We start from the raw sequence: 17,246 nt of genomic DNA, 5'->3' as shown, positions 1-17,246 counted from the left end.
TTTCATTGCCACTTCATAACTGTCATTTTGCTATTGCTATGAATCAGGCGACCCCTGTGAAAGGGTCCAGGTTGAGAACCGCTGTCCTAAAAACTTGCTTTAAAATGTTTTCTCTTCAATCCTCTATTGAGAGCTCAGGAAAAAACAAAAAGTTCACAATTTTAGAATTGCTCGTATTTGGAACAATTTTTTTTGTTTGCCACCTTGATGTCTGCCTTTCCTCATTGTTGTTGTTTGTTGACTTCCGCAAGTATCATGGGACAGTGGCCCTGAAGCTGGAGAGCGACAGCTCCCCCACTCCCCAGGCCAAAGCTTCCATCACCAGCCAGCCCCCCAAAACCCTCAGAGCAGCCCAAGGGCCTCAAGCCAATAAGGTGGAATCCACAACAGAGTCACAATCTGCCAGACAGGTATGGAAATCTTCTGACTTCCTACTCACCTTGTCACGAGCTGTTTGCTGGGCCCTAAGCACACAGTCATCTCCAAGCGCGGGGGCAGTTCACTCAACATACATCCTTCCCAACAAATGAGACTCCAGCAAGGAGGTGTGGGAGCCACTTACATTTGAGATGCTTCTTGCTTAACGGCCTCTCTCTCTCATAGGACCGTTTGCCCTCCTTCCCCAAGAATTGTACTCTGGAATTAAAGGGACTTTTCTATCTTGACGAAAGCCGTCAAAAGCTGTATCAGTGCAATGGGATTGCCTGGACAGCCCGGAACCCCCAAACCAAGGTGAGACCCCGGCCGAGAGCCAAGTACCATTCCCAGAAATATGCTCGGTGATAAACTCGTAGAAAGAGAGCAGGCAATCTCGCCCGTCACTGTCAGCTTAGGCTGCCTCTACTGTTTCACACCTAAAAGAACTATTTAAAAGTTGTAAAACCTCTTGGTTGAACCAATACAGATTAAGAAGATGTTTACTTAGTGATTTAAATCAGTACAGTTAAAGGCGTTTAAGTCAAGGAAATCAATACCATTTAAGAAGGTGTTTGCTTATTTTTGTTGGTGTTGAGAATATACATAACATCCACCAATGTCACAATGTCTACATATTCAATTTAATGGCGTTGATTACGATCTTCGAGTTGCACAACCATTCTGACCCTCCTTTTCTGAATTGTCCACCCCAATCTCTGACCCATCCTCCCCGAACACAGACCTGCTTCCCCTCCTCCCTTCTGATCGGATCTTCCCAGTTGGGATCCCATATAGATTTCTGTAAAAGAACACAGCGGCCCAGACAAGCATTCATTGGCATGTTGGCCGACTGCTGTGCGGGTTAAAGAAGACTTCAGGGGATAGTTTTGGGCTTGAGGCATAATAATTATCTTGGGGCAATAATTTGGAGGTCCATTCAGCCTCCGTGGGCCCAGAAAGTCTAGATTTCACAAGAATGTCAAATTTTGTTCTATATCCCCCCTCTTCCCTTATTTTTTTTAAAAAAGAAGTATGGTAATTGCACTATATAAAATCGAAGCATCGTGTTCTCTATTTGAAGCCATTGGATGTGTCAAGGTGGAGAATTGGGAGTAAGGCTGACCCCGTTTCTGGTGGCCAACATGACCCTCTTCAAGGCAAGAAAATGATAAGGCTCCTTATGCTGAGAGCAGACTAGGGATTGTAAAGGCTGTTGTGATGTGGACCTGGCTGCTGTTTTTCAGGAGGTGGAAGATAAATCCTGCCCAGCAGGGTGGCGCCATCACTCAGGCTACTGCCATTTGTTGGTCACCGAGGAGAAACACACCTGGACCACAGCTGCCCAAGCCTGCACAGAACAGTAAGAAACCCTAGTTCACATTTGATTGGTGCTTCTTCTCAGTTTTATTTATCCGTGTGTAAAGAAGTATTTTGTTTTCTGTTCTACAATTTCTCTATTTTCTCATGGACCTGTCGAGGGACCTCGTTCATTCAACAAGCACTGCGGGCCTTGTGTGTGTCAAGCAGCAAGGTCCGTATAGTTAAGAGAGATTTGAAACTGACCTGGTTCATGGATCCTGACTTGGGTCATATCTCTTAAAGCTGTGGCATGGACACACTTCTAATGTTTTGCCTCACCATCTCAGTGTTTTGGAGACAGTCAACTGGCTTGCAGGTCCTGAGGACTTTTTCATGAGATCAGGATTCCTACCCAGTGATTTGAAAATGCATGGTAATGATAGGTCTTTATATATATATATATATATATATATATATATATATATATTTATATTTATATATTTATATTGGGGGCTCTTACATCTTTCAGGATTCCTACCCAGTGATTTGAAAATGCATGGTAATGATAGGTCTTATATATATATATATACTTATATTGGGGGCTCTTACATCTTTTATCACAATCCAAACATTCTTCCAGTGTGTCAAGCACATTTTCACATATGCCACCATCATCATTTTCAAAGCATTCTCTTCCCACTTGAGCCCCTGATATCAGCTCCCCATTTCTTCACCCTCCCTCCCTCCCCAGTCCTCCCTCCCTCATGAACCCTTGATAAGTTACAGATTATTTTTTTCCACATCTTACAGCATTCTCCGTTGCCCCTCCCCCACTTTTCGGATTTCCTGTGTTTCGGGCTCTATCTGTAGCAGTGTGCATGCTCTGGTCTAATCCAATTTATAGGGTAGAATTGAGGTCATGATAGGTCTTTTAGCATCAGGATTATGTCATTGGAAGAGGCACTAATCATTATGGAGCTAGACAAGTGGGACCACACAGCTCTGGGTACTAAAAACCTCACTGAAGAATGACCTGTGGTCAAATAGTGGCAACACAATTTATCCAGGACTTTACAATTGGGAACAGTACACTTAGATCAAGGTGCCCCGTGGATGCCAATGGAGACTAGAGAAGTCCCTGGCAAATATCAGTCATTTTCTGAAATGCAAATGGTTGTGCTCATCTAAAATCCCCACTAGAAAATGAAAGGGCAAGGTTTGGATTTTAGAAAAGTTAGTCTTGATCTCTGTGTTTCATAAAAGTCATAAATCCGGAAAAGACAAGCTCTTATGAAAAGGCAAGCAAGCCAATACCAACTGGCAAACGATGTGGACCCTTCGCAGTGCGTCAAAAAGAAGTTACTCAAAGCCATTGGACGTGAGGAAAACGTGCGCTACAACCTCAAAGAGAGAGCATTTTACATCCACTGACAGCCCAGTGTTTGACCGTCGCACCACCAGGTCTCCTTTTCTCTCTCTTTTTGTTGTTTTTTTAATAAATAATTTTATTGGGGGTTCTTACAGCTCTTATCACAATCCATACATCAATTGTATCAAGCACATTTGTACAAATATCACCATCATCATTTTCAAAACATTTTCTACTCAAGCCCTTGGCATCAGCTTTTTTCCCTCCCCCACCCCCTTTCTGTGAACCCTTGATAAATGATAAATTATTATTATTTTCCTATCTTATACCATCTGCTGTCTCCCTTGACCCACATCTCTGGTGTTCATTCCCTCATGGGGGGCAGGTGCAAATGTCCATCATTGAGATCAGTTCTCTACTTTTCCCACTTCCTTCCCCCCTACCCTCAGGTGTCGCTACCCCATTACTGTTCCTGGAGGGGTTATCTGTACTGGATTCCATGTGTTGAGAGTTCTTATCTGTACCTGTGTGCATGCTCCGGTCTAGATGGATTTGTAAGGTAGAACTGGGGTCATGATAGTGGGCAGGGGCGGGAGCGGGCATTAAAGAGCTAGAGGAATGTTGTGTGTTTCATCAGTGCTATACAGTACCCTGGCTGACTCGTTCCTTCCTTGTGACTCTTCTATGAGGGGATGTCCAATTGTCTACACTCTGGCCCCTCTTGTTTGCATTGAGATGATGGTTTTGGGTTTTCTGATGCCTGATACCTGATCCTGTGGATACCTCATGATCTCACAGGCTGGTGTGCTTCTTCCATGTGGGCTTTGTTGCTTCCCTGCTAGATGGCCGCTTGTTTAACTTCAAGCCTTTAAGACCCCAAGTGCTATATCTTCTAATAGCCAGGCACCATCAGCTTTTTTCACCATATTTGCTTATGCAACCATTTTGTCTTCAGTGATCATGTTGAAAGGTGAGCATCACAGGATGCCAGGTTATTAGAACAAAGTGTTCTTGCATTGAGGGAGGACTTTAGTAGAGGTCCCAGCGTCCATCTGATACATTGATACTTAACATGTAAATGTATGTACATAGACCTATATCCCTAAAAAACAAAACTCCCTACCATTGAATTGATGCCGACTGATAGCGACCCTATAGGACAAGGTCGAACTGGCCCTTTGGGGTCCTGAGGAGCAGACCGTGGTTTTGAACAGAGAAACTTGCAGTTTGCAGCCCAATGCTTTAACCATGGCACCACCAGGGCTTCTTCATTCAGTTATGTGGTGGGCTGTGATCTGCAAGGTCAGCAGTTCAAAACCACTTTGTAGGAGAAAGATGGGGCTTTTTACTCCCATAAAGAGTTAAAGTCTCGGAAACTGACAGGGCAGTTCTACCCTGTACTAAAGCGTCACTAGGAGCCAGCATTGACTCTATCGCAGTGAGGTGGGTTTTTTTCATATCCACTAGAACAGCTAAAATCATCAAGATTGGCAGTACCAAATGTTGATAAGGAGACAGAGTGAATAATTCAATGTTTGTAAAAGTGTAATCTTTCAATGCACTATTAGTGTAAAATGTGTACGAAGATTATGTAGAACTGTTGGGAAGTTTCTTATAAAGTGCATACATCTACCCTAACAATTCCATTACTTTTTGTTAATTGAAGAGGAATAAAGGTAAATGTTTCTATACTTATAGATGACATACACAAGAATTTCACAGCTAACTTATTTATAATTCTCAAAGCTTAGGTTATTTGTTGCTTTATTGCCATTGTGGATTTGTACGAGTTCTGTATCTCGTGTCCAGGAACAGCAATTGTTTCATAAGCAAAATGATAGAATTGAATTACTGAACCCTCCAACAGTATGGGAAACCTTGAAACTTTACGGTGAGAGACAGCAACCTGATGCACACAAAATACATGTTGTATTATTTCTTCTGTGTGAGTAGGAAATAGTAATCTCTGGTGTTAGAAGTTAAAATCAGCTCTGGCAGGCATTGGGATAACTTAGATTTCAAGTTTTTGAGTTATACGTGCATAATTTTGCATCTCCTACAGCAAAGACAAACCAGGACTTGTATGGAATTTAAGTTTCATTTGGATTTACATCAAAGTGAACTTTCAGAGTAAATCGGAAGTACACTGGAGTTCCAAGTTGATGGGTGCATTTATTCATTCATCAAACATTTATCACGCACTGATTCTATGGCAGGTTCTGGGACGTCTGAGGAGCTGAGGTGGTACAGGGGTTGGGAGTGTAACTGCTAATCAAATGGTTGGCTGTTTGCATCTGCCAGCCTCTACACAGGAGAATGAGGTGTCTCTCTGCTTTCATCAAGGTTGCACCCTTGGGACTCCTCTGAGCTCATTCTACTCAGTCTTAATGGGTTGTTATAAGTCAGACTCCATTGGACAGCAATGGGGTTTTTTAACAGGGAATGTCTAGGCTAGACCCTACATTTGGAATAGGTATCATCGCCTAGTCTCGTTCTTCACAATGAAATCCAAGCGCTAAGCCATTCATTGTTTTCATTCCTAACCTTCAGAGAAATGGGCAAAATGACCCTCCAGACCCAGCTGTTCTATGTGGCAAGTCTCAGCCCCTATATTTCACATTGTACGGACCTTACCTAGAACCCCTGGTGGCATAGTGGTTATGCATTAGACTGCAATCTGAAAAGTCAGAAGTTCAAAACCACCAGCCAGTCCATGGAAGAAAGATGGGACTTTCTACTCTTGTAAAGAGTTACAGCCAGGAAAACCCACAGGAGCTATTCTACCTTGTCCTATAGGGTCGCTACGTGTCCGCATCAACTTGATGGCAGTTAGCAAAAAAAAAAGTCTCCATACAGTCCCAATTGTGCCTTCCCACAGCACTCTATCAGAAATGTGAAAGTCATTGCATTTAAATGATAGTATTTCATTTTCATTGAGTTGATAGCTTATTATCAGTACAATGAAGGCGTTCCCTCTACTTAGACATAAAGATATGAGGTACCAGCCATATTTTTGCAATGCATGTCTAAAAGGTTGTGTTATTGGTCGGTGTTGCTGGGTTTCCCTCCAGCCAGACGGCACCATGGTTAGGAGCTCAGTTGCCAACCAAAAGGTCGGCAGCTCAAACCCACCGACCTTGGAAACCCGGTGGAGCAGCACTGCTCTGTCTTGTGAGCTCCCTAGGAGTTGAATCAACGCAATGGCAGTGGTTGGGGTGCGGGTTGGTCATCTGTACAGTAGCCGACGGTCAGCTTTCTCCAGTAAAGCAGCTGGGTGGGTGCAGGTTGCCAGATGTGTAGTGAGCAGTGGAAAGCGGAACCATTTCATCATCGGGGCTGCTTCTTCAGTGTCATAAGGAGAAAGGCACTTTGTTCTGGAGTGAGCTGTTACAAAATCTATTGCAAGGCCCGAACCCCGTCCACCCTCTATGACTTCAGCAGCTCAGACATGGTATGTTGAGCAGGTTCAGAACTACTCGGTGCCAATTATTTAAAGTTGCTCCCATGAATCTCCTTAGTGCCAGGGTGTTATTTTAAGCTATAGAACTATGACTTCTTTTTCAATATAAACTGACAAATGTCCTTAGAACAACAGCAAACTAGCTAAGAGGAGGTACCAAGAGGCAGAAATAAGGGGAAAGCGGCAGTGGGGCAGGAGGAAGGTAAAAGGAAACAGAGGCGGGACCAAGGAAGCAAAGCAATGGATAGGGGTATAAACACAAAGGTGTACATTTGTAAATACATTAATCCACCCAAAAAAAAGAGAAACTTTTTGGTGAACGCTGGGACTTTCCCAGGGTTTTTAGGAAGCAACTAATTATGTATTACGAACCCCAAATAATATACAGTCTTTCAAATTATAGTGTATCCACTTTCTATATTGGCCCAGAAATGAAAATACCTCTCTACCAAAGGGCATTTCTGCTGGCGTTCCAGGTAAGGCTAGACAGCACGAGGTGGCGTTTTGTTCTCTTACACACGGGCTGCTCTGAGCTGGAACCAACTCATCAGTACCCAACAGCTGCACACGGGTCAGAATCAACCGATGGCACCCAGCAACAACAGCATGGGTGCAATGTGCTTACATTTTTGTCTTAGGGACCATCACTGGGCTCTCTCAGCGATTTTCTCCAGCTTCCTTGTTGGAAGGCCCCTTCCAGGTTCATTCACAGAGTCCGTGCCTCAGTCGGAAGAGTAAAATTTACTTTACCCCTTGTCCCTAATCAGATTGCCAGCTCAACTCAAACCTTTATTGCCAATCTCCTTTCCTCTTCACTGGTGTTTCCTACGTTTCTAATCCAGAGGAGCCAGACTCTTAGATTAAGCATCTCTTGAATTTACATATTGTAATCTTGTCTGCTCGTTTCCTTTGCCAGTCATTGTACGTTTGGTAATTCTATTATTATAGATCATTATCTATGAAACCGTTTTGTTTTCCACAGCAGTGTCTGAAACCCCTGCTGGCCTGTTCTGACATGTTTACTTGGAAGTAGACGTCCGTTGTTGTGACTTGCGACGAGTCAGTTCCAATGCAGGGTGACCATCGGGCTGTCCAGGCTGTGACTTTTGTAAACAGACGGCCACACGTGTCCTCTGAGGGGCTCCCGGTGCCCCCACCTTTCCAGGACTAGCCTACCATTTAGCTGTTTGCACAACTCAGGACTCCATGAAATTGAACTGTGTTATCAAAACATAATTTTTAAAAAATAGTATTTATTTCTGCAGCCAGAAAAATAGAACTCCTGATTTTCATATTACACTTTAACTGCCTTCAGTTTTCAGAGCAATCAAAAGCTTCTTATTTATATATGTGTGCCTGCGTATTTTATTTTTTATCTATTCGGATAACATCTGCTGTATTTATGTGTGCATGACCATAAAGGACAAACATGCCACTTGTATAAAATCGTTGATGTAGAAATACCCAAGCATTTACTTTGCACAAAACTATGTCCTAATACTTTACTTATCCTAAACACAGATTTTTTTCCCCAGCTCCCGTGGGGGACTTCTTGCTTGGAGAGTCAAAAAGAAAATCAAAATAGTACCTGCACTTTGGTGGTGACTTGTATAAAGTTCCTTTTTAAACGTGAGAACGGGAAGAGATGTTAAACAGCCTGCAACAAGGCTCCGCGGCATCTGGGATGAGTCCCTGTGTCATGCGAATGGTTATCGTGCTCAGCTGCTCTCCAAAAGGTTGGCAGTTGAAGTCCAGCCAGAGGTGCCTCAGAAGAAAGGCCTGGCGATCTGCTGCTGAGAAATGAGTCGTTGGAGGCCCGATGGAGCCTGCTTCCACCCTGACACCCACCAGGTTGTCATTGGGTTGACTCGGAGCCAACTCACCCGCAACGGTGATGTTTGTTTCTGAGGATGACCTTGAAACCACAAGTGCTCTTTATCAAGAGGTCAGGGGCGAAGCAGAACTTAAACCCTGGCTTCGCTTGTTATGCAAAGCAGAGAGCACCCCTGAGCCCTCCCCATGATGGCAAGCTTGATGCTCCTGTATCCTCTGCCCCCAGTAAGTTAGAATTAGGGTATTGGCTGTGCCCGGGAGGGGAGAGATGCTGCTGTCTCGTCTGCAGTGGCTGTCAGACAGGAGCTGACAGCATTGATGAGGTCAGAGCCAGTTTAAGTTAAAAAAAAATTAACTCACTGCCATTAAGTCCATTCTGACTTATGCCAACCCTACAGGGCAGGGTAGACCTGCATCAGGTGGGTTTCCAAGCCTGGAACCTGTTACAGGAGTAGAAATCTTCATCTTTCTCTCTTGGTGTGGCTGGTGGTTTTGAACTGTTGACATCTTGGTTAGCAGTCCTCAGGGTAACCACTACCACCAGGTCACAGTACCCCAATTCAGCAGGCAGCCTTGAGATCATTCCATGCAGGCGTAAGAGCTTACTCATCGACCTACAAGTCACTGTTGCAGTGTAGAAATCCGTACCTGTGATGTGAGGGGGGAAAGAATCATTAAGAGATGCCTTCTGTTCTTTTATAGTAATCTAGGCGGAGGAATAGAGAAATGGATCTAAATTTGGGGATGGTGTGGGCACAATGAATATTGTGTCATTCAACAGTTGTCTAGTTTTATACGTCGTGCTCATTTTGTTCCCTGCCCGAGTTTCATGTCACTGGACACCACCAAGCAAAGAAATAATGATGATTTCACGAGAAAACGTTCTATCTCAGGAAGTGACTTTGGACAGATTGCTGGCGATGCTGCCTGGTCCATGTTGGGCCCCTCACCATAAGGTCGGTGGCTCGAACCCACCAGCAGCTCCTTGGGAGAAAGGTGAAACTTTCTGCCCCATAAAGATTACAAAGCATTGGAAGTCCTCTCTAGGGTCCGAGTCTGAATCAACTCAATAGCAATGAGGTATTTTTTTGGGGGCGGGGGGCGGGGGGGGATGTGTTATTTTAAACTATGACTTTTTTCTGAGAGCATTTTGAAGAGCCTAGTGAGCCCTGTAACCAGATGGGCAGGGAGACAACATGATGGATGAACACAGTGACTCCACCAATGGCCTTAAGAGGGGGACCCTTGTTAGGTGGACGCAGGGCCAGGCAGGGTTTTATCCTGGTTTGCACGGGGTCGCTATGGGCCATAACTGACTCGATGCCCTCTCACAGCAACAATCATAACAAGTGAGCCCTGCTGGCGAGGTAGGCACAATTAAATTTTGCTTACGGGAACATCTCTGGCAGCTGCAATAAGGATTCGTAAAGGACTTTATTGGGTGGAATATATGTTTGTTTTAGAAACGGGGTCTCTGAGTTCCACATGGTACATGAAGGTTTGATGGTGCTCATTTCCCAGGGTCACAGCTCCTGAGTCAGTTGACTAAAAACATCAGCTCCAAGCTCAGGAACCGGATTGCATCTGAAGACTTAGTTTGGACTACCATTCTGATTAAACTAACTGGAGAGTTGCCAGATGCCCATGATTTAGAAATATATTTCTTAAGAGAGCAGAAATATTTTGGCATCAACTAATTAATTAATATTTACAAATAGGCTGTTGCTAGATTCCCCCCAAATAGGTTTTAAACCTATTGAACTTCTGTATCATGGTCAGAACATTACAATAATATATCACTCTCCTTTGCTGCCACCTACCCCAAGCCTGCGGTTCAGTCTAAATCTCTGGGAAAAGGATACGAATTTCAAAAAGTTCATGGAGAAATGGAATGAGAAGATATTGGGATTCTCTCACAAACCCTTTGAAGTGTGTGTACCTCTACACATGCGCGCGCACACACACGGGAACTTTACAACATTCATGGGAAAATGTAATTGATGGGGGTGGGGGGGTAGAACAGTATAATGAATGGATAATGGAATTTTCCCACCACCAACTTCCTGAGTCCTCCTTGTATATATCTGCTACTGTTTTCTGGGCTGATGAGCCATTCTGACTCCTAGTGACCCCACGTGACAGAGTGGAACTGCATGCACCCTAGGGTTCCCCCCCCCCCCCCATAACCTTTATGGGCGCAGATCTCCAGCTCTTTCTCCCTCAGAATTGCTGAGTCAGTCTCAGCTGCCACACTTTTGATTAGCAGCCCAGGGCTCAACCATCGCCCCCCACCGCCACCGCTGCCTGCCCTTCTTGTCCTGCGGTGACTCATGTGATGCTCTTGAAATACCAGTATCTCAAATGCCATCAGGGTGATCCGTAGTGGAAAGCTTTCAGTGGACCTTCTGAATCAGACAGACTGGGAAAGAAGGCTGGCGATCTCCTTCCCAAAACTAGCCAATGAAAACTAGAGACCACAACAGAATATCGTCCAATATCCTGCTGGGAGGTGAGCCCACAGGGGAGGAAGCCGTCCTCGGGATTCATAGTGGCCATAGCCATGGACTCAAGTGTCCCAGTGGAGGTGCAAGGAGAGGGCACGTGATGAGGCAGCGTTTCGTCTTGTTGTACAGGGATCTCTGAGAGCTGCCGGACGTAACTGCGATTTCCAATGCTCAGGGCAGCAGCCCTCCAGAGATGCAGCGATGAGCTGCATTGAGTAACGCCCTGCACGAGACCTGTCCAAAGTATGGAAAAACAAGGACTTTTTTGAGGACTACGGTGTGCCTGACTCAAGCCAGGGCATTTTCAGTCGCTTCATATGCATGTGAAAGCTGGGCATTGGATAAGGAAGGCCGAAGATGAATCGGTATCTGGACCAGCATAGTTCTGGCAAAGAAAATTGAAAGTACCATGGACTTCCAAAAGAACAAGCACATCAATCCTGGACGAAGTCCAGCCCGAATGCTCCTCGGAGGCGAGGAAGATGAGACAGCATCTCAGGTACTTTGGCCAGGCTGTCAGGAGAGAGCAGCCCCAGGGGAAGGACATCATGCTTGGTAAAGTGGAGGGGCAGGGAACTAGAGGAAGACCCTCAACAAGATGGATTGATCCAGTGGCTTCAGCGATGGGCTCAAAGTAAGCACAACTGTGCGGGTGGGACAAGAGCGAGCAGAGTTCTGTTTTGTGATACATAAGGGTCACCATGAGTCGGAGCCAACTTGAGGGAACCTAGCAACATTAGCAACGTATCTCTTCTCTATCTCCGGCTCTCTCTGCAGTTTTCATTTTGTCTTGTTTTTTAATCTGATATTTATTTATGTCATATCAGCAGAAACGCACCATCGCGCCTGTTGTCACTGAGGCTCTTGTTTTCATTTGTTTGCCTGTAGACTCCTGGGCAGCCTGGTAACTGTCCTCACCAGGCAGCATATGCAATGGCTCTGGGACATGAGTGGAAGGCGGCCCTTCTGGATAGGCAAGTATCTGTGCTGCATGGGGGAGGGAGAGGAGGGCACCAAGAGCTTGGACGCTTCCTTCCCTCGTGTCCTGGGGGACAGTGTGTCCTGGGGGACAGTGTGTCCACGGCCTGCCGATAGCAGTCCATAGCTTAGCTGTGTCGGCCACTTAGCAGCCTTTTACACCTTGTGATAGAATGATTTCATTTTAAAACATCAATCTCAAAGAAATAATTAGCATTGTGATTAGATTTATAGGGAAGAGAGCTCACCCCAATTTCTAAAAATTAAAAACCAGTAATAAGAAACACTGTAAATCAGAGATGGTTAAACAAACGATGATCTAGCCATGTGAAGATAGATTTAATATATAAGGCTTTTGTAAGGCTTTAAATGTTAAAGACATGACAAAATATATGTGAGATGCATATTGTGCTGTATAGAGGATGTGTAATTTATTGCGATTGTGGCAAGGTGTGAAGTAAAGCAAAGTCTACAGCCCTAGAAAGAATGAAGTAATATAGAATGAAAAAAAAAAAGAATTTATATGTATGTGGTGATTGTATATAAATGTAGTTATGTGCGTATGCAAAAATATTAGAGATAGCTTACTCCAGGTGGGATCTTGATTTTGTAATCTTGATTTTGTTTAATTTAGGATTTTAAAATATTTTCTACAGTTTTAACAATTAAAAAATTCCCATGGGACATCAAAGCCAATAGTCTCATCACCTCCCCTTCAGAGTATTTTATTTTAAAACAAAACAAACAAAGAACCCTGAAGGACACAGTATTAGCACCTCCAAATTTCTGCTATGTCCAGTGAGTCTCTAAATGTTGAAGTTATCTGAGAACATGAAAGTTGAAAATCTGGCAGATAAGCTATTTCCTGCCTGATTTCAATGGTCTCTCCTCACAAAGTAGTGAGCATAGCATTATGTGATCAATAATTCAGATAGATACTCCCAAAGGAGAGAGAGAATTACTAACCAAATGGATTCCTTTTGATTCCACCCTCCAGGGTGGGTGGAAGGACCCGTTGGGGGAGGTTCGTTTCCTCTGTAACTAAGGGTGCTTCGCAATCACCCTGTTTGGGAGACGCCGGGTCATTCTATCCCAGGGGAGCCGGTATCTCATTCTCTTTATTTCAAGGAGGGAAAGTAGATGAAGTCTACGTTAAGAAAACACAACAGCAGCTTTACACCATTCAAGTGCAAGGTGTAAATGTACCGTGGGAATGGGGGGACAAGCGGATACAAGCTGCTGTTTGTGGCAATATTGTATCAGGGAGAAAACTTAAATCCGAGATGAAAACTAATTCCCGGAATGCTGCTTTCAAGTATGAAACACAAGACATCTTCGTGATGGGGAAGACCAGGAGAACAGTAGACAACGGAAGAGCAGCACAGCAGTAGCTGCTTCTCTGGTCGTTCTGCCTGCAGGACTGTATGACACGCAATAAAACCAAGCTCATGGCCGTTGAGTCAGTTCCAACCCATCATGGCCCTGTAGGACAGGGTGGAGCTGCCCCGTGAGTGTCTGAGGCTGTAACTTTCCAAGAGAGTAGAAAGTCCCATCTTTCTCCTGCAATAACAATAACCTGCTGTATGTTAAATACGTATATAATGAAGCTGGAAGAAGTTCATGGGAAAATGGAATTGAAAAATATTGGCATGTTTTCCAAAAAGAGTCTAAAGCCCTCTTATATATGAAAATGTCGAGTTGCACATGCATTATCTTATTTGATCCTCAAAACGGTTCTTGATGTACGTAATTTTATCCCCACTTTTTAGATGGGTTTTTTAAAACCTCAGCTTAAGTTTCCGTGCAAGGAGGGTTTTCTAGCAAGTTGTGACACTGGGGTTTGAACTCAGGTCTGCCTGACTCCAAGGCCCTGCTCTTAACTGCATCCTACAGGATTTTCGCTCCTGCTACTTCTTTTGGCATCTATGGGTGGTGAAAACACTTCACACACGTTCCTGTTAAATGGAAGTTGACCGTTTAAATTCACCCAGAGGAACTTTGGGGAAAAAACTCTGGTGATCGACTTCCAAGATAATCAGCTATTGAAAACCCTTTGGGTCACAGTTCTGTTGGGAAACACACAAGGGGTCAGCATGAGTCAGCATCTACTAGATACCAACTAGTTATCAACTTGATTTAGAGCCTAGGTCTTCATATGCATGTGATTCCTGAGTTAGATCACGTGGAAGGATAAATGTGATCAAATGACTTCACCCTGTTTGTTTTTCTGTTCTTGGTGCACATCAGGCTTGAGCGACCGAGGACAGGGTGGCCACTGGGAGTGGATTGGTGGTGAGCCAGTCACCTTCACCAACTGGAGGAAACTACCCCCGCAACCTTCAAAGCCTGGGAGGAACTGTGTCTTGGTTCAAAGACAAGGGAAATGGCAAGCCAAGGACTGTAGGCTGGGCAAGCCTCACAGCTATGTATGCTCCAGGAAACTCTAAGTGCTACTGCCCGTCCAGGGGCCCACCCAGGTTCACACCTATTTATTTATAGGATTTGTGACTGTGGCTCAAGAGAAAACCAAGAGTTGTGACTGATCTGTTAACATTTATAAAATCATAGATTATGAGTGCTTCTCTCCAGTTAAAAATGGAACATAAAAGGATTGGAGAATGAATATTTCTTGACAAGACGAGATTGAATGTTTTGTATCACGGTATACATTGTAATTAATGGACAAGCCTGCGGTACTATAGGATGTGAGGTGTACTTCTCCCAGGAGACATCTTCCTCTCTTCTGAAAATAAGTCTCAGGCAACACTAATATCATGACCCTTGGAAATTTTTGTCCTATTACCTCAAATGAGACCTTTCTGAAATCTACAGCAGGCACACCTACCATGTCAGCCTGAATGTGGTGAACCTGTCAGTTTACTGACCAGGGCTGAATTGCCCAAGGTCGCTCAGTCCTTGTAAATGTGGTCCCTGACATTAAAAACTGTGGACCAAAGAAGGAACAATTTTTTCTTTAAAAGGTCTGGTGGCCAAGGGCGGTTTTAGATGAGAGAGCCACTCTTTAGGCTCATCTCCGAAGCTCAAGTTCAAGCAAGCCTTCAGGGGACTCCCTTTATCTCCAAGGTCTATACTTCAATAGTCATTAAACAGATCCCCTTTGCCAGTGAGAATCTTGGCTGTGTAACAGTACAAAGCTACTGATTGGGGTTCCCTGGCCTTGCAGAATCATGGTAACTTTGAAGTGCTGTGGGTCTCTTCCCTGCCATGTGGAATACTATCTGGCATAGCTCAAGGACATTTGAAATAGAGAGTATATACAAATGATGACTAACATAAGGGGAGGAAATATTGCTTCCTCTGAAATGTGCTAGCGAACTGTGCTGATGCACGATGAAAAGTTATACTGAAAACAGAGCCCTTGAAAGCCTATGTTCTTAGAAAAAGATTTCAGTGCAATTCTGAGCTTTTAAATCTTTAATCTTTGCAGAAATGCCATGCTAACTCGATTCTCTAATGTGCGGGAACCTTATTAATTTATAAGCTCAGTTGAGGGAAGCATTTTTGTGGCAGTGAATTCCAGGACTAATTACAGGCCATTAGAACCTTACATCTGCAATATTTCCTCCAATTTTTTTCTCTTCCCAATCAATGAAAAGTTTGGTTATGCCAGGTGTAACTTTCCGCATGAATCTCAGTGCAGCATCAGAACCAAGTAGGTTACCAACTAGACTAGGATTTAGGTGCAGGTTTTATTATAACGTGTTTTTTTCCCACTGCAATCCGTCAATGTTGACTCATAGCAAATCCCGATGGGTTTCTGAGACTGTTTACGAGAGTAGAAAGCATGGTCTTTCTCCTTCAGAGCTACTGGTGGTTTTGAACTGCCTACCATGCAGATCACAACATATAACCGCTATGCCACTATACCACCAGGACTCCATTATAACAATACCTTGGGTGAAACCAATTTTATTTGAACCAATCCAGTGCAGCTTTGGATATCAAAAACAGGATAAGCTTCGTATGGAATCTTGCTTTGGGTGGATAGGAAAAATGTACAGAGAGAGGTTAGGGTAAGACTCCGATGACCTACCTCTGACTTAAACCTAAACATTGGGGTGGAATCGGTTGGCCTCTTGCCTTACACGGAAGACTGGTTTAGGACATAGTTCTCCCATGTCCCAAAAGCAGTCCCAGATGTTTAACCAAATGATGTCAAGCCCACCTTCCTGCACCAGTTCCAGTCAGATTCCAACTGAGGCACTGCTTCAGCAGGATGGAAAGGGGGGATTCAGTGTAGAGTAGAGACGAGTTGATTTCAAGGATTCCATGCCGGGTGGCCACGCAGACGTTTAACAAATGAGAAATTCAAGGACCACTCCTCCCTATGGGAACTCTAGAACTTTCTAGACTTTTTACATGGGAAATATAGAATTCTGCCAATGCTGTGAAATTCGGGAAGCCTAGTAATGTTAGCATACATGCCTGCAAGGAAAAGATTTAAATAGAATTGCAAATGATAGCATACAGACAAAATGTTTTGATATTTATAACAAGAAGATAACCACTATAATTATAGTATAAAACCTATAATATATCAACCCATCCAAGCCCACTGTCTTCCAGTCAGTGGGGCCTTATAGCAGCCCTATGGGACAGAAAAGAACTGTTCTTGGCTTTCTGAGACACCTCACAGTCTCCCTGTGGGCAGGTGGTACTGACCTTACCTGCCATTAGTATCCAACCCTTTTGACTCACCAAATTACCCCATCTCCATAATATACTAGAACAACTATAATAAAATAGGAGATGATTTTAAAAAATTCCTGATGGCAAAAACACTCATTTAGTTGTAAACTCTCAGTTCAGTGATTGAAAGATAATGCAAAACCAAACAAAACCAACAGGCAAGTTAGGGTGCTGAGCAACTATGGCCTTATGGCCTCCTCATGATTGGGCCCTGGCTAGGGGGTGGGGGAAAGAACAGGGAGTGTGAGGTTGGCATGTCCCTCCTCGCTTGATGTACCATAGCTGGCCCGAAGTTTCTGGTGGGAGTGGGAAGAAAAGATTTGGCCTCATGGGTAGGACAGGAATGAGGGCGTATGGGAGAGAACCAGGAAAGAGGAGAGAGGGGTTCAGTAGGAGAGGATGAGGTTGCTGGTTGCTGGGAAGGAGACCATCAGAAAGAAGCACCTGAACACCGCCCAGTCCTCTTTCAAACTTGAATTCTGACTCAGGTAAAGCCCTCCTTTATCCATGGGTGTCGAACCAAGCTCAGTAGTCTGTAGCTTTTCCGAATCCTCAGGAGTTTGGGTCTTTTACAAATACACAGCCTGTTTTCACTAAAAACAAGCCTAAAACAGGATAGTCATTTCTGTTGTTTATTTTGAATACAGCCAAGAAGGCTATACATACGTCTTTTCAT

General features: G+C 44.1%; 1 protein-coding gene across 1 annotated transcript in view; it reads left to right on the top strand.

Annotated features, from left to right (window-relative positions):
* FREM1 (FRAS1 related extracellular matrix 1) overlaps positions 1–15,646 on the top strand; it is a 154,649-nt gene extending 139,003 nt beyond the window's left edge. Inside the window, exons 32-36 of the mRNA XM_004706538.2 lie at positions 252–410; positions 604–732; positions 1,662–1,777; positions 11,771–11,856; positions 14,108–15,646. Coding sequence (XP_004706595.1) covers positions 252–410; positions 604–732; positions 1,662–1,777; positions 11,771–11,856; positions 14,108–14,307 — 690 coding nt within the window. The 3' untranslated portion in view covers positions 14,308–15,646. The remainder of the gene's footprint in view (positions 1–251; positions 411–603; positions 733–1,661; positions 1,778–11,770; positions 11,857–14,107) is intronic.
* The last annotated feature ends 1,600 nt before the right edge of the window (positions 15,647–17,246 follow it).

Source organism: Echinops telfairi, unplaced genomic scaffold, assembly GCF_000313985.2.
Source record: "Echinops telfairi isolate 266 unplaced genomic scaffold, ASM31398v2 ScPeMD7_25;HRSCAF=90, whole genome shotgun sequence".
Taxonomy (NCBI): Eukaryota; Metazoa; Chordata; class Mammalia; order Afrosoricida; family Tenrecidae; genus Echinops; species Echinops telfairi.
This window is presented reverse-complemented; position numbering and strand designations above follow the sequence as displayed.